Source organism: Diabrotica undecimpunctata, chromosome 9 (assembly GCF_040954645.1).
Source record: "Diabrotica undecimpunctata isolate CICGRU chromosome 9, icDiaUnde3, whole genome shotgun sequence".
Taxonomy (NCBI): Eukaryota; Metazoa; Arthropoda; class Insecta; order Coleoptera; family Chrysomelidae; genus Diabrotica; species Diabrotica undecimpunctata.
In genome coordinates this window covers 106724332-106750851 of record NC_092811.1, presented here as the reverse complement: position 1 = coordinate 106750851, position 26520 = coordinate 106724332, and the positions used below count along the sequence as shown (strand labels likewise).

The 26520-nt window shown below is 35.0% G+C and overlaps 1 protein-coding gene across 3 annotated transcripts in view; it reads left to right on the top strand.

Moving 5' to 3' along the window:
- LOC140450377 (puratrophin-1-like) overlaps positions 1–26520 on the top strand; it is a 1292549-nt gene that overhangs the window by 1053997 nt on the left and 212032 nt on the right. For all 3 annotated transcript variants that reach the window (XM_072543974.1, XM_072543973.1, XM_072543975.1), the window contains one exon: positions 997–1086. In XM_072543974.1, the coding sequence (XP_072400075.1) occupies positions 997–1086 (90 nt within the window). The remainder of the gene's footprint in view (positions 1–996; positions 1087–26520) is intronic.

Sequence of the window (26520 nt, the reverse complement as noted above, 5' to 3'; positions counted from 1 at the left end):
CGGGGTTTTAGAGATCGTTGAACGTGAATATGATAACGACGATGGTCGTCTAGGTACCTGGTGCCGAGGGTGGAGCTCGCCTCCTGGAGTTTTTATGTTATTTTCTTTCGAAATAACTCGAAAGTCATTACTTTCGATTTGTCGAGGTTGCTGAATACCAATATCAGGGCGATTGCCTTCGAGCTATCTGGTGCTTAGGGTGGACTTCAACTCCTGGAGTTTTAGGTTATTTAAAAAAAGCCAATTTTGGGACCAAAATAGTTGAAACAGGGAAAAGGGACATGGAGCCCGCTTCCGGATGTTTTTGGGGTTGCTAAACACAAATATTACCACGGCGATGTAAACTTATAGTTAATACTTAAAGTCAAAGTATGTCAATTATGTTAATACTTCAAATCATTTGAAAGCTCGTAATTAGTGGATCAATTTACTCGTTTCTCCAATTTTACTATAGTCCGCTTCGCGTTTTATATTTAGTATATCATAAATGGAAAAATATAACAGTGTTTTTTATAGTTGCTTGATGTAACTATTGTAACCACTTCTGGTTGTGTTTATTTTCTTTGTCTGAAGGTGAAGTGCGTAAGTTGAGTCTGTGTTTCTATTATTGTAAGCCCCACTGAATCCAATGTTTTGATCCAATTCCCAATGTTTTTGATCACAAAATTTCCTGGCACTTTTACGAATCGAATGCGATGAGGTTCATTGAGATTCATCCAACTACAAAAATTTATTAGGTTTATTGCTTCATTGCCTCGCCTAATTTTAAGACAAAACTACTAACACATGTTTCTGATTGTTACTTTCAATATTGTTCTTTTGAAAATCGTCTGAATATTCTAAGATTTTACATAGTACAAAGGATAGAGCTTTCTGTACAGCTTTATAATTTTATTCTTGATACAACAGATAAGCAATATTTTTGATCACCACTTTAGCTTCTATTAATAAAATATTATTAAAATCGAGTCATTAATATATATTTTTTTGTTACAGGCATCCTAAATAAAAAACTAGAAGTAGCAAGGCCGAAACGCATTAGCGAACTACCTGATAAATTGTTGATGTCAGGAATTAATTTACCTGGTAAGTGAAATATTTTTGCTAGTTTTTTTTTGGTTTTTTTATCTCACCGAACGTCGTTTAAGGTGAATTTGGTAATTTGGTATTGGCATTAAATCAACTCTAAATTTTATACGGAAGATACTGTGATATATAATATTATTAATGACATTTATGTAAATAACATTTCTATAAATGCTATTAATAAATCTGATATGCATAATCACTACAAACTATTATTAAAGAGTTTTTGTCATTAGACAACTTCTTCAGTTGCTTTTACAAAAAAAAACTATTAGAAAATAATATAAGCATTGATTTACGTATGGTTTTAAAAAAGTAGCACAAGCTAAAAAAGTTATAGATTCTGACAATAAATAAGAAATAATATGTTATCCTTTTGTTTGATCACTTTCTAATTTCGTCTCTACAGCTATACAGAGAAGACCAACTACCAACAAACTTCTCACACACGAACGGTATTACCCAGGACTCATATCACTGACCAATACTATTTAAAATATATCGTGGTATGACTATAACACAATGGATAAGAAAATTTGGAGTTAAGAATATGGGTGTAGGCGACACTCGGTAGCGGTGACGGTCGCAAAAATCTGTCGCTTATTCAATGCTATTTCCTCTTTCAAAAAGTGCACAACATCGCTAACGAAGTTTTCACAAAGATATTTTTTGTAATAAAAATTTTTACATGTGTTTTAATTTAGGGGTTGTTAAATGACCGCTACCTTCCAGCCAAGTTTGCGTTTCTGTATTAGGATATTACGGAAAATGTATCTGAAAAATTTTCGGAATGCCTCAAATACCTACCCAAAAATGTGTACCAGCTCTCTTTTTAGTATGTTTGACACATTTTTTTTTTAGAAATAGGTAGAAATTAGACACTGTGATGAATACAAGTACCTGGATACAAAGATAACTCAAGTTGGAACACTCGATGCTGCTATAAAAGACAGAAACATACAGGGTAGAAAAGCCACATCCATGATGAACGGCAATCTGTGGGACCAAACAATATCTACAGCGAACAAACAACTCCTATACAACACCATACTTAAAAGTGTAATCACACATGGCAGTGAAGTTTGGCCAATGAAACAAAGAACAGAGAAACTGTTACTAGCAACAGAAATGGACTTCTGGAGAAGAGCAGCAGGCAAATCAAGAAGAGATCGGATACCAAATGAGAGAATACGAGAAATGATTGGAGTCAAGCATACAATAGTTGATGACATAAAAACAAAACAGTAAATATGGTACGGCCATGTACAGAGAATGCCAGATGACAGGATTCCGAAACAGATTTTGACGTGGACACCACAAGGAAGAAGAAAAAGAGGAAGACCGAGAAGAAGCTGGAGAGAGGGAATTGAAAAAGAACTAGAGGAAAGAGAAATCCCTCCAGGGCCTATGGTTAAATAGAGAAGAATGGCGGTTAGGACCTTTTTACTGGCCTCCTTACAGTGAAGTATTTCTTATTAACGATGGAGAAATATTAAAAGTCTGTTCAGATTTACATTGCCGGAAAACGATGAAGATGAAGATATAAGACAATTTAATGTTAGTCGTTCAACTGTGCATGAAACTTATATACGATTTCTTGAGCCCCATCCCTAAAAACCATCCTCAGCAAACTCATGGACGAATAATTTGTCTTGCATTTGTCTATGAATACGCCAATTGGTCAATAAACAAAAAATATCGTTTACGGATGAGTCTATAATATCAATTTATGGAAAATATAGTCTAAATAAGGTCTATGGAAGAACCGAAGAACGTTATGCTGCCTTCACTCGGTCACACCGGGTTACTTTTGGTGGTATCTCATTAATGTTTTGTGCAAGTATTTGTTTTGAGGGACACGCAGATTATTATTGGGACATGAGTATTAACAGCAAGTAGATACATAATAGAGACCTTACAATATCATATAATGCTATAAGCTGGGTTTATTGGCAATGGTTTTCTGCTAATGCAAGATAATGTGGTAATAAGGATTGTAACATAGTATCTTTAAACTGGTTTGTATTTCAAAAATTGACTAGCCTGCTTAAAGTCCGGGCCTTAGTCCTATTGAGCAAATTTATATGGAGCCTGCTTAAGTATGGACCTTAGTCCTATTAAGCATATTTATATGGAGCCTGGTCAAAAAGCGTGTAAGACGTCGCATCGCATACCTGCTCCAACAACTTATAATCAAAATTTTTATTAGACTATTAAGATTATGTTTTTAGTACCTTACTGTACGGTATAGAAGCCTAGACTCTTAAAAAATACAAAAATACATTGAGAATACGCTAGTTCAACTGAATCATCACACTGCGTCGAATGAACAAGTACCTGAAATACTAATTACTATTAAAGAGACAATGCGGGAGTATTTGGGTCATCTAGCGAGGAAACAAAAATACAGACTTCAAAAATTAGAATACTCTTCATTATATGCAATTCATTAAGAAAAAGAATTAAACGAAAACGACATACCTAACGATTTATGATTACATTCATTTGAGTATTTTGAATTCAACTTATTTTTGTCACAGCTTTATACAAAATTGCAATTTGTTAAATCCTTATTTATTTTTCGACCCACATATATTCTCTATTAAAAAATTAGTTAACTGCATGCTAAACAATTTTTTCATTATAAAATAAGCTTTCTACTTTCGTTTTTATTTGCATTTAAGTTACATTAAACCAAAAAGAATGAAATGTTTTTTGGCCAAACCAGTAGGTGCAGACATAAGAAAACTACTTAATTCAATAAGCGTTTGTCTCTTTAAATGACTAACTGAAAATTTATCGGCAATTTCGAGTCTAAAAAAGTTGAGCAGATCGACTTTTAAACTCACACCAAACATAGAATTCAGAAAGATTTATGGTACTGTCACTCATTATCTTCGTGATCTAAATGGTCATGCTAGGTGCTTGAAGACTCCTTGTTAAATTCTTATAGCTGGCGTTAATATCCCGGAAGCCCAAGTAGTTACATTAATTATTCCAATTATTTGTTTAACTGCAAAAAAAAAACATTAAAAATTGGTTAAAACAAAAAGAAAAATATAATAAAACCATTTCATCTAAATTTATCCATAACCTTATTTTATATAAAGATATAACTTAAATTGAGTTAACCCATTCCCTGCTAATTTTTTTTTCTATTTTTTTTTGTTAAAAGTTTGCCTTTTTGTCTAAAAAGATATATACACTCGCGATCATAAAATCCGGGTCACCTTGAAAATCACCGTTATTTCATTTTTAACGAGCTTTATAGTAAATAATAATAACACAAATACAAACTAATGCATGTTTCTGAGAATTGTTGTTGCCTTAGTGGTTTCCTTTGTAGAATAGAATTCCAATAATGCCAATTTCGCGGAAAACTATACACTTCCCAAAATGAACGGTACCTGTAACTGCCGCTTGTTTTAAATGTCTCATTTGTGCTTCGACTTTCTGTTCAAACGCAACAAACAAACGTTTATTATTGCCACCATTTGTGTGTATTAGTGCCATTATTAGTGTTTATTATTGTTTATTTTTGCCAAAAATGCCTTTGACTGTTGTTGAAACGGCACGCATTGTTGCGCTTGTGGAAGACGGTCACACTCAACGACAAGTCGCAAGAACTGTTGGCGTAAGCCTTTCTACGATTCAACGAGTGCTTCAACGCTTTCAGGAGACGGGTTTGCTAACCAGACGACCTGGATCTGGGCGAAGAAGAACGACCACGGCACGAGATGACCGTTTACTTATGTTTCAGGCTTTACGAAACCGGATCTCAACTTCGGTTGTGCATCGAAATCGTCTACAGGAAGTACGAAATTGCAATGTTAGCGTTGCAACAGTCAGGAGAAGACTTTGTTCTTCTGGACTATCTTCTCGGGTAATGGCTACAGGACCGCCACTTCGCCGGGCGCATCGAGTTGCACGACTAGCTTTTGCTCCACAATACGCGCATTGGAGAATTAATGATTGGAGCAAAGTGTTATTCTCAGATGAATCCCGTTTCTGCCTAACTGGATCCGATGGACGTGTAAGAGTTTGGAGGAGAACCGGTGAACGATTTTCACAAGCTTGCATTGCTCCAAGAATGTGATTTGGTGGAGGCTCGTCCATGGCTTGGGGAGGTGTATCTTCCGACTTCCGCACAGAATTACCCTTCATCGAAAATGGGTCCCTAACTGCACGAAGGTACATTACGGAGATTCTGGAAGAACATGTTATGCCCACCATGGCGAGACTTGGAGAAGACGCCGTTTTTATGCAGGACAATGCGCGACCGCACGTTGCCAGGATCAGCATGCAATACTTAGACGGGTTGGAATTACGAGGTTACCCCGGCCAGCTAGGTCTCCGGACCTGAATCCCATCGAACATCTCTGGGACGATTTGAAAAAACGTATTCAAACCCATACACCACCTCCTAACAACGCAAAGGAGCTTAAAGATCTGTTAGTGAGAGAGTGGAATAACTTACCACAACATGTAATCCGGAGAAGAATTGAGAGTATGCTCCGTCGTCTGCAAAAGGTTATTAGAGCAATGGGAGGCAATACACGATATTAGTCACTGAAATTTCACTGATGTTTCACCACGTTCTGTATTTTCAATTTTTTTTCGTATGTCTGTTTTATCAACAATTTGGTTTGTTTTCTGCTTTTTCAATAAAAACAATAAAAAACCGTTGTTTTTTTCTTTCAAAACAAACATTAATGACAAATAAAAATACATTAGCCTAAAAAAAGGTTATTACTGCACCAGAGGCAAAAATATTCAATAGACTTGAAATTTTTAAGGTGACCCGGATTTTATGATCGCGAGTGTAGTTTATTTAATAAAATTTAAAAATTGGTATTTTTTTTTGTGTTTTTTGAGTGTCCCAACTGGGGATCGTGGCAGGTGCCATAAAAAAAACGGTTAATTATCAAAAACATATTTTATTAAAGATAGACATTAATTTACACTAAATTCAATATATTGTAACGAAAATATTTTGCCTACCATAGGGTAAGATTATAAGGGGTAGAAGATTGGGGATAGAAATTACTGAGGGCGAAGATAGGGCAAGCAAAACAAATCGAAACTTATGCGTACGGCACTCAGGGGTTAATTGGAGAGCTGGGGTCGTGGATAAGTTGAATGACAAGGGGTCGGATTGAATCTCCTGGACAACTGGGCAAATAGGGACAACAAGAAAAAGACTTCTAGCAATTTGAAATAAGGGCGCCGCTTCGAAGGGTCTTAGTCTTGCTGGATGAAGAAAAAAAAAGGCTCTTTCTTCCTAAAAAAGTAAAGACAGAACAAGGTTAGGAGATTTTTCTAAACTAAAATAAACAAAATAGTTCAGAGAAATGAAATAAACATTTATTTCTATTTCAAACAAACAGTTACATATACAAATAAGCAGAAGTAATTATGATATTTATAATTACATGGGTTTATACCAAAATAAAACAAAACTTACATATTATTATATCCTATCTGTTTACAAACTCACAAGACGTGGGGATTGCTACAAAACTGTTATTAGGTTATTTATAACTGGCAGAAATAGATTATCAAAATTAAATATATGTTTTTAAAATGAAAATCCCATAAAGGTTAACCTTTTCTACAAACAAACAAAAAAATAAAAAAATGTTACAACAAATTAAAGGCTAGCTGTCATATGTCAATATTTAATTTAACAGATAGAATTAAAATGACAGCATAGCCACACCCTAAGATTTACAATACCAATTATTAAAACCTTTTATTTATATTATTTATTATTTAATTATGTAAGCAATTATTAGAAGAAAAAAAGTCTATTTTTATTTTGGAAGTTTAAACACAAAAACGTTACCTTTATTTTCACTTAAACAAGCACAACAATTCCTGAGGGTTAAACGGAATTACTGGAACCTCTGCTATACAAAAGGGGCTGCTTCACTTCAAACTGGTCTGGGAAGACGACCAGAGACAAATAAAAATGAGGTTGGGACAAACTCACCGGCAGATGGGGCACACCCTATACGCTGCTTTAAATAATTTCAATATTCTGGTACACTGCACAAATCCCTTAGATATTTAACAAAAATGGTGGTTACTCTATCCTAATCTGCCAAATTACAGAGAGTAAATTTCCACTAAATTTCTACAAATTCACCGGTTCTTGGTGAGTTTCACTACAGCGTCTACCTCACTTGGTTAACCTTCTCAACATCTCAACCTGACTTGTTCCAAAAACTCTCTACGTAGATACCGGCTTGCATATGATACCATAATACCATATACCATAATGGTATGGTAAGCATAAAAAATCCCAGAAACTTTCTTAGACAATCCACCGAGAACGTAAAGTCATGTCTGTTATTCTGTCCAGCATATGTGACAGATTGTTTTACTATATCACACATAATGTCGTCATCAAATAGCATCTCGAACACCTCTACAGGAGTTTTTAGTTCCTAGCTTCAGTTTTCTTTTATTGTTTCTAGGGGATTTCGTTTTGAGTCTTATTGAGTCTCATCAGATGTCTTTTCATTTAGCGGTGATATTGATTTAGTATTTACAGCAGCTGAATGTATCTCCAATTTGTCGGGAATATTTTAAGGGGAAGTGTCTTCTAGTATGTTGTCATCTATTTCTTCAACACCAGACACATCATCGACGTTATCGGTTGGCAATTTAACAATATCGATTGCATCATCTTCATCGTCATCCAAGAAATGGGGGTCATTTATAATATCTTCTAATTCAGCCAATGTATAAAATCGCCTTGTACCCTTTCTAAATACAATAAATAAACTTCTGTATAATCCATTCATTGAAACCTATTATATTATTTACAGTTAACATTATTATAGTATAAAGATACTAAAATCGAAATATTATTACAGAATATGCTACGATAAAAAAAATACACAGCACTAACCAAGAGCCGCAAATGGGTATCGCGCTAAAAATCCTAGTACAGTCCTGTGTTTTAGTAACTTAAATTTGCCAATGTGATAATTGGCTAATATAACCTACAACTGAATAATATACAATTCATCAATTCGATGATGTATTGAATAATCACACAACCATCACTGGCACCATGCTTGAGGAATCCACTTTTTAGATAAACTCATATGAGGATACCAGAACTAATTGTCAGAGAAATAATTAAAATATAGTCATACCATTTAGTCAACAAAAAATCTGCAATACTAACAGAGATCAAATATGCTTCACTGATGGGTCGAACACTGCACATTTACCTGAATCAAGAGCTCTAAGAGAAAGAATATTTGAATACCTGAATATCTGAATCAAAAGACCCTAAACCCACAGAACAGAAGCCAGTCTTAAAGTGCCCCCTATCGCTTCTTGATTAGTCAAAAAGTTAACAGTCTGCTTTTCGAAATACCTTCTGCACGAGCTCCATCTCCAGAGGCAGTCTTAAATCAGAACAACCACAACATCTGGACAAGAAAGTTGACAGGCACCTGTAGAGACTAGTCAAGATATACAACCTTAAAGTTAAAGAACCAAGTACAGGTATACCTAGTCCAGCTACTAAAACTGTAGAGCCTGTGTCTACTTAACCACTTTAAAAGAACCCACTTTGTGGAAGCCCTAAACAAGTTTCTGAAATTCCTCAAGCAGATCTGCCAAAAGCTGTAGATTCGTCTAAATAATCTACGGTAAGATACGCAACTTCTCAATCAGTCTTCGGAGATATTAGCTGTAAAAAACCTGGTGAGTGGACGCTATTAACTTAGAAAACACCTCTAGATCATAGGTAGGATCAATGAACTATAATACAGCCAATAGTAAATGGAGAAGATAAACTGTCATACTCTTTCCTTGCGAATGAGAAATGAAAAGGGCATCTGTCGGGTACACCAACAAAACAAGTATTGATCCAAAAATATTCCTTGAAGCTCCAACCTCCTCCCCTATCTTTTCTCCTTCGTAAGGATGTAGTGGCGTCGTGTAATTTGTTTGACTATTTCTGTCCAATTATCTCTCGCCTGTGCATGTTGTTTTGCTTCGGAGAATGAGTAACCAGTCATGTCCTTTATTTGGTCCGACCATCATACTGGAGATCTTCTTCTGGATCTTTTTACCTGCTACGTTACCTTCAACTATCATTCGCTCCATGCCTTCTCTCCTTCTAGTTATATGTTCAAAATATCTCAGTAGATTTTGGTTGATAGTTGTGAATAGTCTAGTTTTTATGTTAAGTTCTGCTAGAATTGAGTTATTTGTGAGATGGGCGGTCCATGGTATGCGCAACATTTTACGATAGACCCACATTTCAAATGCCATTATACGCTTGTGTTTTTTGTGATGCCAGTATTCTTCCAAATTTTTGTGAGTTTGGCTGTTACCGATCTGGCCATTGTGATGCATCGACGGATCTCGTCTTCGCATCATCCACTATTAGTAAAAACGGAGCCTAAGTATTTAAATTGCCTGACCACTTCGTAGCCTGCCATGTTTCTTATCTCTGCTTGGTTGTTTCTGATTCTATCGATGATCATCACTTTGGTTTTCTGCATATTTATTTTCAAACCATATTGCATACTCACCGTGCCTAGACTATTCATAATTTGTTCCAGTTCTTCTGGTGATGACGCCAATATAACAGTGACATCAGCATAACGTAAATTTCTGATTTTTCTTCCTTCTATCGTTGCTCCACCTTGCCATTCCTCAAAAACTTGACGCGTAATATAACAATATCTCCAACCAATAATATCTCCAATCTCCTTATAATAAGAAGCTCCAACCATTGTACAGCAAATACGAAATGGAGAAGATAAACTGCCACACTCTTCCCTTGAGAATGAGAAATGCAAAGGGCATCTGTCGGGTATACATCAACGAAACAAATATTGATCCAGGAATAATCATTAACGCTCCATAAGAAAGTTTCCAGCTTCCATCAAGAGTACAGGATTCTTGGTGGAGATTAACTAAAGTGCAGTGATTGGTATAAAGTTCTCAAGACCAAGGACTGAAAATGAATAGCGTATAAAAAAAAACCAAGCAAAATACGATATAAATGGGAATTGTAAATTGCACATCCATCAAGTTAATCATTTTCAAATTCGAAAAGTCGAAGTACCTCGTCTTGTTCTTATAGTGCACCTATAGTGCGTTGGCGAATTATCTTAAGGCCAGAAGTCTATCTTTTGCAGCATGCAAAAGATCGCCAGTGTTATTTATGCCTATTCAGTTTTTATATTCCGTAGCCACATTTTTTTGCGACCTACTCCTCCCATGCCCTCAATATTCCTACAAAAAAATAACAGTTGTTAACTTGAAATTTTGTTCAAATACGATTTACTAAAATAATGAATAAAATAGTACATTATAAACTGAACCATAGCCCAAGACAAAAGCAAAACAAAAATTTATGGACTGTTATTCATTTACTACTGTATAGTATGAACAATAATAAGTGAATATATATAATATCAATGTACCTTACCTTTATCGGTTAATTTATTGGCTTCTCCAAGAAATACAAATATCAATAAATAACGACAGCAGCTATAAATATATTAAACACTCTATTATTCTGGAACATATCTTTAAGATTCATCTTTTTAATTGTCCCCGGAATACGTGTTTTTCACAGCAACGAAAATGTTTAAGGATCATTGTCAGGGAATGGAAATTAGTCATAGTTAAGGAGTTAATGCATAATTCAACGATAATAATTTCTCTTTTACTGTCACTGTTCAGAGACCACACGTTTTTCCGATAATGGCTGTATGGACAGTCGGTGTAAATTAGATAGTTTATATACTGACATTTTCCAATGTTACTGATAATAGGGTTAGTAAATAGTTTGATATAGTTCGTAGAACGGGCTTTAATAAGAGTTTTACAGCTTTTATTACACGTAAGACGTATACATTATGGCCAATAAGGATTTTATAATAAAGACGTGTATTACTTATTTTTGTCATTTTTTATTATTAAAAGTTTTTTGAATTTATTATCAAATATTTATTATAATAGTCACTTAGGGAAACAGATAACGGTCCCAATTTATGAAGCGTGTCATATGCAAAACTTTGTAAGTGCCACTTTTTCACAAATGCGGATTATAAGCTAAATAGGTAGTATGTGCCATGCTTTACTTGCACAATAAAATTTATATCGATGGCGCTTTGCCCAGCGGCGATATAACGAATTAAATATCAAAACGTAGTGCCTACAAACAGTTGCTTACTTAATATAACCTATTAGCAAAGCTTTTGGAGCTGTGTTTGGGTGTACTGTTTTTGAAAAAAAAATGGATATTCCTGAAGATATACGTGCCAAAAAAAAAAAGAAAAATTACTGGAAATGAAGAGAAGATGTAAAACGCAATAAAAACTCTGGAACATACCTAACTTTAAAACAAAAGCGAGCAATACCTAGCAAACTTTTTTGCAAAGAGGTAAAGTAATAAGTTTTAATTTTTTTTGAGAGCGTATAGAGCTCAGTTGCCTGAAGGGAATTGATATATTTTATTAAAATATTCTTTTAGATAAAGTGCAGCTGTAACTACTCTTGTCAGCTAATTACTGATGTTGCAAGAAAAAGAGTGTTTGAGCAGTTTTGGAAACTGGCAGATTTTAATGAGTAGTAGAACTTTTTACGTTCTCCTATTCGACCTACTTTAATCAAACGTAGAATACATGGAAATTACGATAATCCCAACCAGAACAGACGACAACACTTATTTAAATATTTTCTACCACTTCCAGGAGAATCTGAAGTTCAGGTATGTAAAAGTACTTTGTGTTTAACTTTGGCTATTACACAAAGAAGATTGGACATACTAAGGGCCGGTTCTACAATGCGATTATATACTGAGAATAAAGTTATACTTGGAATAACTTTATAAATGGAAAGAATAAACAAGGAATAAGGTAATCGGAGTATATCTCTAGAATAACTTTATCCCCCCAAAGTTGAGCAGATATACCGAGTATAAATTTATACTGCATTTCCATTGGTCGGCCAGGGGTTGTCAAATCTGAGATATTTTTACCTCACTTCATGCCATTCGATCTTTGAACTGCGGTTTTGTTTGTTTTTATATATAAAATAAAAAATTTTGATATGGATCCAGTTAATATTAATATTTTTGAATCTGATGATGAAGATTTTGAAGAAGGAATACCTAGGCTAAGGCATCCAAAAACTTTTAGAATTCGGTATGAATTGGATATATATTTATGTAGCATTTGAAATTTTAACAAAATTACATTTTTTAGGACTAATTATTTTGAAGAGTTTGACGAATTAGAATTCTTCACTCGTTTTCTTTTACAGAAATATACGTGCAGAATTTTATTGCACCAAATAGAAGGAAGAATATTGTCTCAGACTGAGCGCAATCATGCCATATCAGCAGCTACTAAACTTTTATTAACTTTAAGATTTTATGCTTTTGGTTGCATGCTAATAGCAGCTGTGTTATTATAAAGCAAGTAACAGAAGCAATATGCACTTTACGAAACACATACATAAAGTTTCCTGCTACAGAAATGGAATTACAGGAATTGAAACAAAATTTTTATAATATCGCACGATTTCCATATGTACTAGGCGCAATAGACTGCACCCACATCCGGATCCAATCACCAGGTGGGGATCAAGCTGAATGTTATAGAAACCGAAAAGGATATTTTTCATGGAATGTTCAGACTGTATGCGATGCAGAATTGAGAATAATGGACATAGTGGTGCGGTGGCCAGGATCAACACATGATCAAACAATTTTTAATAACTCTAGATTGGAAGCTCGCTTAGTAGAAAGAGAATTTGGTGCAAATTCGGTTCTGCTGGGCGACAGTGCATATGGTATTAAAAATTATTTGATAACACCTCTAGCAGCTCCAAATCAACCTGCAGATATTTGAGTCACAAATCAGAACTAGAAACTGTGTAGAAAGATCTTATGAAGTGTGGAAACGTAGATTCCCTATTTTATCTTCAGGTATCCGAGTATCCCCTGAAACTTCCCAGGCTATTATCGTAGCAACTTCAATTTTGCATAACTTAGCAATCAATGAAAAAGATGGTGAACCGCCAAATGAGGTGCATATTAATGAAGAATTGCATGAAAATAATGTGTTAGAAAATAATGACGTCTATGTAAATGAAAATAACAGAATGCGAGCATCAATTATAAATAATCATTTTGTGAATTTGTTATAATGAAATATGAATAAAATTGTTTTGGAAAAAAAACTTTTATTTCGATACATTAGTAGTAGCCCCATCAATGAATATAAAATCAATTTCACAATGTAGAACGCTCGAAAGGTTATACTTGGAATAAACTCCAGTATAAGTTATACTCAGAATAGTTATTCTCCAATTTATACTTGGATTGTAGAACTGGCCCTTAGCGATTTTTCTCCTCTGGCATATCTGTGCAAGACACAGGAGGTGGTAAACCTAACGGTGGTAAACACAAAACCCTATGGAAACAAAAAATAATTATAATTTTATCGCGTCAATTCCTAGCAGAGAAATCCATTACAGTCGAGAAAAAGTTACAAACCGAAGATACCTGTGTGAAGATTTGAATGTTCGTAAGCTATATAATGCCTTTCTTGAAAAATATCGGCTTGATAGAACAAAGCCCCCAGTCTCCCGACAATGGTTTAATGAAATTTTCAACAAAGAATTCAGTTTAGCCTTAGGAGCCCCAAGAGTGGACACATGTCCTACTTGCAACCAGTACAAAATTTCTATAGCTAGTAAGATTCCCGTGGAAAAAAATTAATTCGAACTAAAGCGAGACATACATCAACGTACAGCAGAAAGCGCTCAAAAAATAATGTCCCAAAACATAGTAGATTGCAAAAGTTCTCAGTCTGATGTATGTGTGCTGTATTACGATTTACAAAAGCAGCTATATATTCCAGCATTGACTCATACGCAGATATATTAATCTGGGAATACATTTTGAAGATGAATGAAAAGGCTTTATGTATCTATGGGATGAAAAAGCTGGAAAACGAAATTGTAACGAAATCGGTATGTTAACGAGATAGTGCATAAGTTTCCACAAAGCGGCCACACATTCCTATCATGTGATCGGGACTTTGGCTGCATTGAAAAAGTCGAAAAAGGTCTTAAGCTTGAAGTAACTATGGATTTGGTGCGTATAATGGAAAGTACGCGTTTAAAAAATCCATTTGTAATTAAATGCACTACTAGATTTTTCAACTGGATGGAAATTGCAAAAACTACCCCAGTAACTTTCACCATGGGCATCTCCCAAGCTGTTATGTTGAAAATACCTAAGGACAACTTGAAAGCGAATTTAAGTTAAAACTTCGTACTCGGAGGTTGCACAATGGCGCAAAGTACATGTGTCTAAAACAAAGGTTACACCACAATATTTTGAAAATTTAAACATTTAATTGGTGAAACAGGCACCCCGTAAATGTAACAAAGAAAAAATTAAAGAAATTAGAAGTACCTATGATTCTTTCATTTCACTCGCCAATCAAGAATTTTATCTGGAGTAAAAACTGGTGGAGAGTCAGGAGGGTCCTACAAAATGAATAAAAATAAGTTACAACTATAAGTTTATAATAAAATGTTTTGTATTAGCATTATAATATTAACTTTTTATTTAAAAAAACTTTTTTGTATAGTAAAGGCGTCAGAAAAACACTACATGTTTATCTTTTGTTTAAAATACGATTTTTACCATCCATTATACATGTGCAACTTTGTTGGCACATACTCCGTTTTGATAATTAATGGCAAATAACAAATTTATTACCAATGTTTCCATTAAAGTATGTGTTTTATTACTTGCCTATATCTAAAATGATATCATAAATAACTACACATATTTTGTATTTCTTAGTAAGCTAAAACAAAACAAATTAATGCGCCTCCTGTAAAATATTTAAAATTGCATATACTACCTTTTGCATATGACACGCTTCATATGTGATAAACGAAGAAAAAATAATACTTCGGTCGTCAGAGACAAAAATGCCTCTGAACCCCTAAAAATTGACTTTTTCTTGACTTCGGTAATTTGGTCCTGATTATGCTGGGGATCTGACTCGAACTTACCCTCTAAAGGCCGGTTTTCACGCTACGTTTTCTTGTACGTTTTGTGGGTCATATAAAACGTAAGACAAAATGTACGTTTTGTCCAATGTATACACACTACGTTTTTACTTCCGTTTTCATTCTCATTTCTAATTCAGAGTCTTGAGTTGTGTGAAGTTTGTTTAGTGATTTTTTTTAATATTGTTCTGAAGCTATTTTCTTGTGGCATTTTAAAGTAATTACTATTTAAATGGGAATAAGCCACAATTAAAGGTTAAAGTACGTTTATTGACGTTTCAGTTTCCACTTCGGAAATCGTTCTCAAAATACAAACATTAGTTTTTTAATTGTGGCTTATTCCCATTTAAATAGTAATTAGTAATTTTTTTAATTATGGAGGGAACACGGCTGTTTTCTTTTATTTTTTCAACTATAACGATACTACGACTGAGAAAAAAGGGGATGAAGAGGGAAAAGACAAGATGGTCAGAAGAGTGGGCTTCTAAAAAGAAGCCAGTATTCCCACGTCTCGTTACTAAAAGAACTGAGAGGCGAACCAGATGACTAGCGCAATTATTTGCAAATGGACAAATCAGCCTATTGTCAATTACTAGATTTGGTAACATCATACATATTGAAACAAGACACCTGCATGAGAAAAGCCATTACACCCCATGAAAGACACACAGCAACTCTCAGGTATCTTGCAACAGGACGCAGCCTCGATGACTTGGAGTTCACAACCATAATATCCAAACCAGCGTTAAGCCAAATAATTCCTGAAACCTGTAATGCAATCTACTTGGTTTTAAAACAGAACTACTTAAAAACTTTTATACAATTTAATAAATTCCCCGAGAAAATCGTGGACACATTGCCGCAAATCTGACATTATTAGGCTTTTTTGGGAAAAATGAATGGAGTGGAAGGGAGGGAGAACTGCAATGGAGCTTGTCCTCAACTAAGTCAAGATCGGACGACTTGTCTGAACATGTATTTTTCCGTAACGTTTTATCCTGTCAGTTCTCGCAAAACTATGCTTCTCCCATCATTTCTGCGATCTGACCTTGGATTTCATTTCAATTCGACAAGATGTACGTTTTGCTGTTTACATGCCACGTTTTAATGTATAGGATTTGTCCTATCCAACAAAACGTACAATAAGATGTAGCGTGAAAACCGGCCTTAAGACCGCTTGGACCACAACACATTTATACAATAAAAATTACATATTGAGTTAAAAAAGTAGAAATGCAGATTGTATAGGAGAAGGATAGTTCCATCTCAATTCACATTCGTGTAATTCGAGATTGATTATGATTTTGATAAGCTTTGGCATTAGTATGCAAAATACCCCAGTCATATTAGGTAAAAAAAGGGGTCAACCTCGGAATGAAAGATAATAAGCTGCAAATTGGTATGAACCTTTGTTTTGTCATTCTAAATGTTGTCTCAAAAGTCACAATCGTTATCGTGTCCGCGTCTCAAGATATTCAAGGTCAAAGGTCACAAAAATCGGTTTTTCGCGAATATCTGGCTTCCTATCGGTTAAATGAGATTTGCATTTATTATAAAAGTTGTAGGCTATAAAATTCCCTACAACTTTTGTTTAAACTTTTTTTTCATACGACCAACCGTTTTGAAGGTAGAGCGCGAAGAGTGCACATCGTACAGTCATATACGGCCTAATGCAAGGTCAAGCGTGAGTTATGCTTATCAGTACGTTATAAAGTCAATTATTTACTTGGAAATTATAAATATTAAACAATGCCTATTATTTATGTACTAACTATTAATTATTTATATTTAATTAAAGTAAGTAACTTGATTATTTATATATAATTATTCATATTTAACTATTTAAGTATAAAATATTATTAATTCTGGATTATATATTTTAGTTTTATTTTAAGTTAACACGACATTATATATCTTTTCTTTAAAACGCGTAAATTTCTCAATACTTATATACCTGGAAATACTTGTCCCTACCCTATGCCCTTTTCTATTCATTGCCGGGACAGATGTTCTATAGTATTCAAGGCCACTCTCTCCACTTTGTATGAGTCAAGATTATTCGTTAGTTTGAAATTGTACCGTTGCAACTACGGACGTACGGTTTTAAGAGCTATGGCTGATTTGTGTTTTATATGTGATAAGAAACTTTCAGAAGGTGTTTCTGTGAATGTCGTACGTGGTTTACAAACTTTAAAAACTGCAAGTATTGAAAGAAATGATGGACATATAGACTATTTAAATACTTTAAGTTCTGTAAATGTGCATTCCGAGTGTCGAAAAGTGTACACGAGTAAAAATGTTATTATTGCATCAAAACGACGCACAGATGAGAGTGAACCTTCAACGTCAAGTGCACCTCGTAAAAAACGAAATGAAGTCTTTGATTTTGGAAAGTTATGCTTATTTTGTGGCCAAGAAGCTGATGAAATAGCAGAAAAGAAAAAAAAATTAAAGTATAGACGGACAATAAGTAATGTAAGTACTCTTGCATTCAAAGACAACGTAATTAAGAGAGCAGAAGAACGAAACGATTCCTTAGGAGAATTAGTAAAGGAACGTATATATTACGAGTATGATTTGATCGCTGCTGAAGCAAAGTATCATACTATTTGCTATACCAACTTTTTAACCCGAGTACCATCTGCAGATAAAATGCCTCGCCAAGATGATCAAGTCACTCAAGCAATGAAGGAGATTTTTTGTTATATAGAAAATAATGAAGATTCTCAATTTACTTTGAAAGAACTTAAAGATATCCCTACGGAATACATACCTGACGATAAGACAATTATTACAAAATTACAACAAAAGTATTTAACTGATATAATAATCACAAAAAAAATTGGATCATTTACAATTATATCTTTCCGTGATACACAGCTTAACGTATTATCAAGAGCTTGGTACGAAAATAAAAAAAGTACTCCTGTAGAAGAACGTCTACGGATTGTAGAAGCTGCTGCGGCTATTATTAGGGAAGACATCAGATCATCTGTAGTTGAAACAAAAACGTATCCACCTCCGAATAAAATGCTAGATTGTATTAATGAAGAAATACCAAAAACATTATCACATTTTTTGGAAGAAATAATATTAAAAAATAGAAAAGGACAAGTAGATCATTTAAAAACGAAATGCACATCTATTAGCCACGCAATAATGGCTTCGATACGAGAACGTTCATTTTCATCACAGCTACTGTTGGGCCTTTCCGTATTTCTTCACAGAAGATATGGGTCTAAAAAATTGTTGGATGTTTTATCATCTTTAGGATTTGCTGCATCATATAGTAATACCATACAGTATGAAGTTTCATCAGTTTACCATCCACAACCTCGTATTTTACCATCAGAGTCTGGTGCGTTGGTACAATATGTTGGAGACAATGCAGATATTAATGTCAGTACTCTTGACGGTAATAATACTCTTCACGTTATGGGAATGATAAAAATAATTACTCCGAAAGATGCTGTAACTTATGATGATCGCATAAAAAAATGTACAACTAAACCGAGTGCAAAAGAGTTAGCAGCAATATCACATGTATCTCTTTTAGCATATGAAAAGCCAGTTGTACCTGGGTACAGCAAGATTCAAGTCCAAAATCTACATGATGATCAAGTACTGATTGAAAAAAAATTTAATGCAGTTGATTTGTTGTGGTTATACGGAAAATGGAAGAATCTTTCACCGTTGCCAGGGTGGAATGGCTATCTTCAACAACTTACGAAAAATAATCAAAATTTTTCAACTTCTCAGGTTATATTTCTACCTTTCATTGATCATCCTGCCAGTAATTTAGACACAATTTATACAACTTTACATAGTGCTATAAATATTGCCAAGTCACATCAACAAAAAACGTGCATAATTACATTTGATCAGCCCCTGTACTCAAAAGCACGTGAAATGGTTGCTGCGTCAGATGCAAACTCAGACTTGTCTAAAACAGTTGTCAAACTTGGAGGATTTCATATGCTCATGTCTTTTCTTGGATGCATAGGACATGTAATGGACGGTAGTGGTCTCAAGGAAGCTTTAAGTAAAATATATGCTACAAATTCGGTCGACAAAATGTTGAATGGTCACGCTTATGCAAGAAGGATCAGAGGCCATATATTATTACGACTTGCATTATCAATAAAGATTTTTGAAGAGATGAAAATTGAAAATTGTGTGTTAGATGAGTTAATTGAACAGATCACTAGTCGCGATGTTTCCTACGAAGATGTTGAAGGATGTACGAGCAGCTCCAACTCGTTAATTGATCAATTTCAGGATAAACTAAAAGAATTAAAAGCTCGAGGTCCCACGGCACAGTTATGGGTGCAATATTTTGAAATGGTATCAATAGCCCTAGATTTCATTCGCGCTGAAAGGCTGGGACTTTTTCAAGAACATTTGGATGCAGTGCGAAAAATGCTGCCCTATTTTCATGCTGGTGGTCATTTCCTATATGCGAAATCAGCTCATTTGTATCTTCAAGATATGTTAAAACTTGAGGAGACAATGGATCAACAGGCTTTTGAGAACTTTAAAAACGGATTCTTTACTGTAAAACGAACAGAAAAATTCAATTCTGGTACATGGACAGACATGGTAATCGAGCAAAGTCTGATGAAATCTATGAAGACAGAAGGAGGAGTATTTCGAGGCCGAAGTACACAAGAAAGTGTTCTATGTAAGTGGGTATATGCTATGTATGCCACGAATACAATTTGTGAAGAAATTGAACGGTTTTGTAACATTTCTTTCGATTCTGTGGACCAACATGTTGATGCTAGAGATTCACGAATAAAAAGGGATGATACTGATGTAAATGAACTGGTTGGTTGGTTTACGCTTCATAATCCCTTTCCAAATACGAATCAGTTGGTATCCTTAGCTTCAGGAATCGTTGGAAATGACCAAATTAATTGTCACCGAGCCCATGAAATCGGATTGCAATCTATGGTAAAGATAACTGGTTTGAACTTCAACGAAATAAAGTTAAAACGCGTCGATAAGGTTTTACCGCTTTCAGCCATTAACAAATCTGTCAAAATTAATGATTGTAAAGTTTCTATAGATCCAATGTTACTTTTCCAGAGAATAACTGTAAGCAAAAAATTTGAAAGTAATTTACAAGAATATCTTCAGTATGAACTAAGCCCGTATCCGACATCTTTATTTGATAGTAATGGCATGAGAAAAACCACGAAAGCAACATTATATGACAATATGATGCCTGTCGTTATCGATCTTGATGAAAATAATGTAACATACATCATCGATGGTGGATTTCTTCTGCATCGCGTCGTATGGAGCAAAGACGATACTTTCTCTATTATTTTAAATAAGTACATTAAGTACACATTATGGCTCAGCAATTGTTGTTGTATTTGACGGATATTCGGACTATAGTAAAAATATTAAAGCACTGGAACAACAAAGAAGAACTGCTGCACTTTCAAAATCATATGAAGTTTGTTTTGACGAAACAATGGTTGTGCCAATCAGTCAAGAAAAATTTTTATCAAATCGGTCTAATAAAAAAAAATTTATCGACATGCTTGTTGAAAAATTTAAAACTCTTAATATCACAACAAAACAAGCCAGAGATGATGCTGATGTTCTCATCATTGACACAGCTATTGCCTTATCAGAACATCAAAAGACTGCTGTCATCATAGGAGAAGATATCGATTTGCTCGTTATTTTAATTGGACGTACTCAGTCACATCATCAGGAAATTTTTTTGAAAAAAGTTGGCAAAGGCAATGTCAAAACACAAATATATTCTACTAAAAGTTTTGACCAATATCCTCGTACTAAAAAGCACATTTTATTTTTACACGCATTCAGTGGCTGTGACACGACTTCTGCGCTATTTAAAAAAGGAAAAAAAACTGTTACTAGAGCATTGGAAAAAATTCCTGATTTAGATAAACTGGTGGAAGTATTTCAACAAGAAAACTGCCCAAAACAAACATTATTAGAAAATGGAGTGCGCATCTTGTTGGCATTATATAATGCTCCAAAATCTGAGGACAACATTGATCATTTCCGCTACACGCAATTCATCAAATTTACAAAACTAAATAAACCTGTACACCTGTCAACACTTCCACCAACAAGTGTAGCAGCTCATCAACACATAAAACGTGTCTACTACCAGATTCAAACGTGGTTAGGGAAGGACTTAGAACCTCAAGAATGGGGCTGGATGCTTGAAAATGAAATCCTGGAGCCCATACGAACGTTATTACCTCCAGCACCAGCCGAACTACTAAACGTAATATTTTGCAATTGCAAAAATGGTTGTGGTTCCCGCTGTGGATGCAGAAAATCAGGGCTACAATGTTCTTTAGCTTGCGGCCAGTGCAACGGACAAGCTTGCCTCAACGCTTCACTGTATCCAAGTAATCCCGATGAAGAAAATACATATGATCCCGATATTCTGGAAGGTTTGGAGATGAACATGACAGATAATGAGGATGATGACAATGAATCGAACATTTTTGAGCGACAAGAAGAAGAAGACGACGAACAAGAAGAAGATAATTAGCTTCCATTTCCAATTTCATTACAATTAAAATCAATAAAGATACTTTTGATATTTGAACTCACATTTTGATAAATGTATATTATGCCGTATTTAATAATAAATAAAAATATGTGTAAAATAAATACTCTTACTATTATATCATTTTAACTTAAAATAAAACTAAAATATATAATCCAGAATTAATAATATTTTATACTTAAATAGTTAAATATGAATAATTATATATAAATAATCAAGTTACTTACTTTAATTAAATATAAATAATTAATAGTTAGTACATAAATAATAGGCATTGTTTAATATTTATAATTTCCAAGTAAATAATTGACTTTATAACGTACTGATAAGCATAACTCACGCTTGACCTTGCATTAGGCCGTATATGACTGTACGATGTGCACTCTTCGCGCTCTACCTTCAAAACGGTTGGTCGTATGAAAAAAAAGTTTAAACAAAAGTTGTAGGGAATTTTATAGCCTACAACTTTTATAATAAATGCAAATCTCATTTAACCGATAGGAAGCCAGATATTCGCGAAAAACCGATTTTTGTGACCTTTGACCTTGAATATCTTGAGACGCGGACACGATAACGATTGTGACTTTTGAGACAACATTTAGAATGACAAAACAAAGGTTCATACCAATTTGCAGCTTATTATCTTTCATTCCGAGGTGAAAGCCCTAATATGACTGGGCTAAAAATAAAACACGTCTACAAAGGTTTTCTTATCACATTTGTATCACCCTGTAAATCAAGTGCACCAACAAAGTAACCTGTAAGCAAAGAACTAGATTTTTCACAGACCTGTTACGTTTTATTGATTGTTACGAGCTTGTTTATTGACATCGAACCGCGTAATTTTCTCATTTTCTAATAGTTTCTAACATGTCGGAAAGATAGCCGGTTTCGTAAGTATATGGCGTATCGATACATGAATGCCCCAAAGCTGGCAAAATTTCAACCAACGTGTTTACGTATGCGCTCGTTGTTTCGGAAAAAAGTAATTGTAGTTTCACTGCTTCTGAGGAGAAAAAGAGTAGTTTAACATCGCGAGTGGTTAGCAGGAAAGTGGATCTGCATTCAGGTGGACTGGGAAAATTATTTAAGTAAGTAATGGGCAGAAGAAGTAGTAGAAAAAAAAATGAGAAATGCTAGAAGGCTTATGAGAATATTGCTTATTAAAAATAAAGGAAGAGAGAAAAAGGAATATGTTCACGGGAAAAAAACATTTTAGTTGTCAAGTCATCACCATAATAATTGTTATTACGGTTATGTAATAATTCTATGATTTCCATACACTTTGAAACTGAAACGCCGATGGTAACAGTTATGTGCTGGTAAATGTTTCCTATATTACGTGTTTTAGAAAATCGTTCTTTTAAAAGACCTATCCAAAATATTGTAGTATTTTTTCTGCTTCATACCAGTAAGGTATTAGTATAACATTTATTTTTAACTATAGATGTTAACCCTAATTCTTAATAACGAAAGTAGTTAGTAAAGTAGGAATGTGAATTGAGTAAAGACTTTCGTATTGAATATTGTCTATTTGTCGGTGAAACTAGATGCATTTGTCTAGGTGCTGAGATAAAAAATATACGTCCGTGCTTAAGGAACAGCGCAGAGGCTGCCAGCGCGCTGGTGCGTTTTGGCCTGACCCGCCTAAATATATAGGATTATTCACACACCGACTTGGCGACGATTGGCGCCGGCTATCTGATTCCGAAAACCAGCGTTTATCTTGGACGTACTCTTGTGTAGTACAATTAATTTATTTACCTATATTTGAAATATATTTTTGAACATTTTGATAATCACGATTGATACAGTACATAGAAATCTGTCAATTAATTTGCCTTTAAAAGTATGATACATTGAAACTGGCTTATAACTTTGTAAACAATGAAAGTCAACTCAGTTACCAGTAGTAATAAAATGCTTTCATTGGATAGTGTAACTTTTTTTTCGTCTTTTATGAGGGGAGATGCCCACGCTGGGGGTATCCTGCATAACTCGGTTATGCAGGATTCCCCCAGCGTGGCCACGATGATATCCGAGACCGCGCGTAGAGGATGTTCAGACACCTTCGCCGTCAATGCCAGAGACTTACCTCTCCTAAAAAACACCCTCCTTAGCTGCGAATTACTGGCCGGATCAACATCGCAACATAGCAACATCGGCACGGCATTCACGCGATATCCCATTCACGAAAAATTCTCACGAATTGTAGTACTTTTCTGTTACTACGACTTAATTCTTCTCTCTCTCTGTTGCTCCCTGTTAATGTTCAATCTCGCCCCTTCTCATTCTGCATTATCTTCTCGCTTTCTCCTGGGCACCCTGCCTCCTTTCGGGTCGCCTTTCTTCTTGTTTCTTTTTCTCCAACGTTCTCCTCACATATCTCTGAACTGCTCTCCACCGATCTGATTACCTAAGCATCTCCTCCACCTGTTCCGTGACTAATTGCACCCTACTTCCTAGCTCTCTCTCAAGCAGACTCCTCTCACCTATCAATCTATCGCATACCAATAGAGTGTATGAGACAGTGTCCGATATTTCACAGTACAGGCATTTGTCATTTTCTGCCTTTCCAAACATGTAAAGGTATACCCTGAAGCAACCATGTCCCGTGAGCATCTGCGTCAGAAAGTCATCCAAACGCCGGTGCCCGCAGTCCATCCATCTTCTCAGATTAGGAATCAGCGACTTCGTCCACTGCGCCACCCTTCTCATCTCTTCCCATTTCTCTTGCTTCTCACTATTATGGACGTCTCCTTTTCTTTTTTTTTTAATTCTGTTGATATGTCTACATTTCTTCTCTCGTATATTCTTCCTCTTTTCTTCACTAGCACGTGCATCGGAATACATCCGGTGATAACCCCCCAACGCCTCGGCAGGGACTGTTCTGTATGCATTTGCCCCACCTTCAATACACTCTTCCTATCTGCTCGGGAGAGCTGCTTTCTGTACGCCTTTGTTAAAACTGCAGTACTCCAAACAGGCGCAGCGTAGAAGACGATCGATTGCACAACAGAATGAAGGGCCCTTCTTTTCTCAGTTTTGGGCCCTCCGATGTTGGGTATGATGCCCCCAACGCGGCAGATTTGGCGTCCCCTCCAAAGGCGTCACCGCCTTTACGTGTTCCCCCACTTTCCGTTTTGACTCAGAGTCGTCCCTAAATTTCCTGCACATTCGAATGTTATCACGTCCCTTTTCCTTGGTCTCTTGAGAACTATAGCCTCGGCCTTACCGCAGCCAGTTCTAGCTCATGCATTTTCAAAAATCAGGGACGTGGGCATTAGGTCAAGTTTATCGAATATACAACGATAACAAATACCTCAGTTTGCCTAATTGCAAACTGAGAATCTCTGAATTAAATTAAATGAGACTAAATTTCAATGAGACAAATAAAAAAATAGAAAATTTCACAGTTAGAATAAATGATACCCAAGTTCCTTACGCAACATCAGCAAAATACTTTTGCATTACCCTAGATGCGAGGATGCGATGGAAAGACCATTTTAAAAAGAAAAGAGGGGAGATATTAGATATAAGAAATTGTATTGGCTGATTGGAAAAAAATCAACATTATTCATTTATAAGCAAGTATGGCCAGTATGGGTATATCCAGATATTTCAAAACATAGTACAGAGGAACATTGTTGATGCTCCTTGGTATATCTGTAACAGCAACTTCCACTAGGACCTGGGTATGGAAACTGTGACCTAAGTAATCAAGAGAACAGCATCAAGTCACGAGCAGAGGCTGCATAGTCATGTGAATGTCGAGGCAATCCAGCTTCTTGACAACAGTGAACTAAAGAGACTCATAAGGACAAAACCAATTGAGTTAGTATAATCCCTTAGATTTCAATATTCGCTATTTATTAAGTTAGGTCAGAAAATAACTGATAATTGTTCATTTGTGACCAGATAGCATTATACAAACACCGTACAGGTGTTATACAAAAAAAAATATATACCCTACATATATGATTGGCACTGTCAGAGAAGTTCTAGCGCTTGCTGGCTAGGTTCTTTTCGGTCGAAACCTTGCTTTAATAGGTACTTTAATCTTTCCATTGCTGCGCTATTGATTCTCGATTACTAGACTTTTTTTCGATGGTTTTGGTTTATCATTAGTTTCTCTTCATCTTTGGAAGTATATATTATAACAGACTTAAGACCTCTTGTTTCCGAATAATTGACGTTTTTCTTTGTTTGTTCCTGGTCTCTTTTTGTGCCACGAGAAGCTAGGGAATAAATGGTTATTCCATAGATAGTAGGAAGAAGACTGATGAATCTAGGTGTTGACCTATAGACTTTGGGATTTTATCCGAATTACCTGTACGACTGTTTAGACAAGGAGAAAACAATAAATAAACTTAGCGAAAAAATTAAAGAGAAATAATTTGATTTGGTAAAAAAGAAACTGCTTTATCAAAATAACCCAGGGATCAGGGTCCACGTATCATGAGATTGTAACGGAAAAAAAATTAAAAATTAATTTTTAATACAGTGCATCACTCTTCCTATTCTTCAGATTTGTTTTATGTGATAATCTTTTCTTTCGAAATTTTAACAAAAGTCAATATAATCATAATAGTATAATCATAATATTACAATATAAAATCAAAGTCATAGAATATTAAAACACATTAAACTGGGCTTAAAAAATATTGTATGTGTTAAACAACGACGTCTTATTTTGACATGACATGAGTTGTTCCCAACTTGTCTAATACGAGACGATAAAAATTATACTTCTATAAAAATATTATAGCATAGAAAATTAAACTGATCAT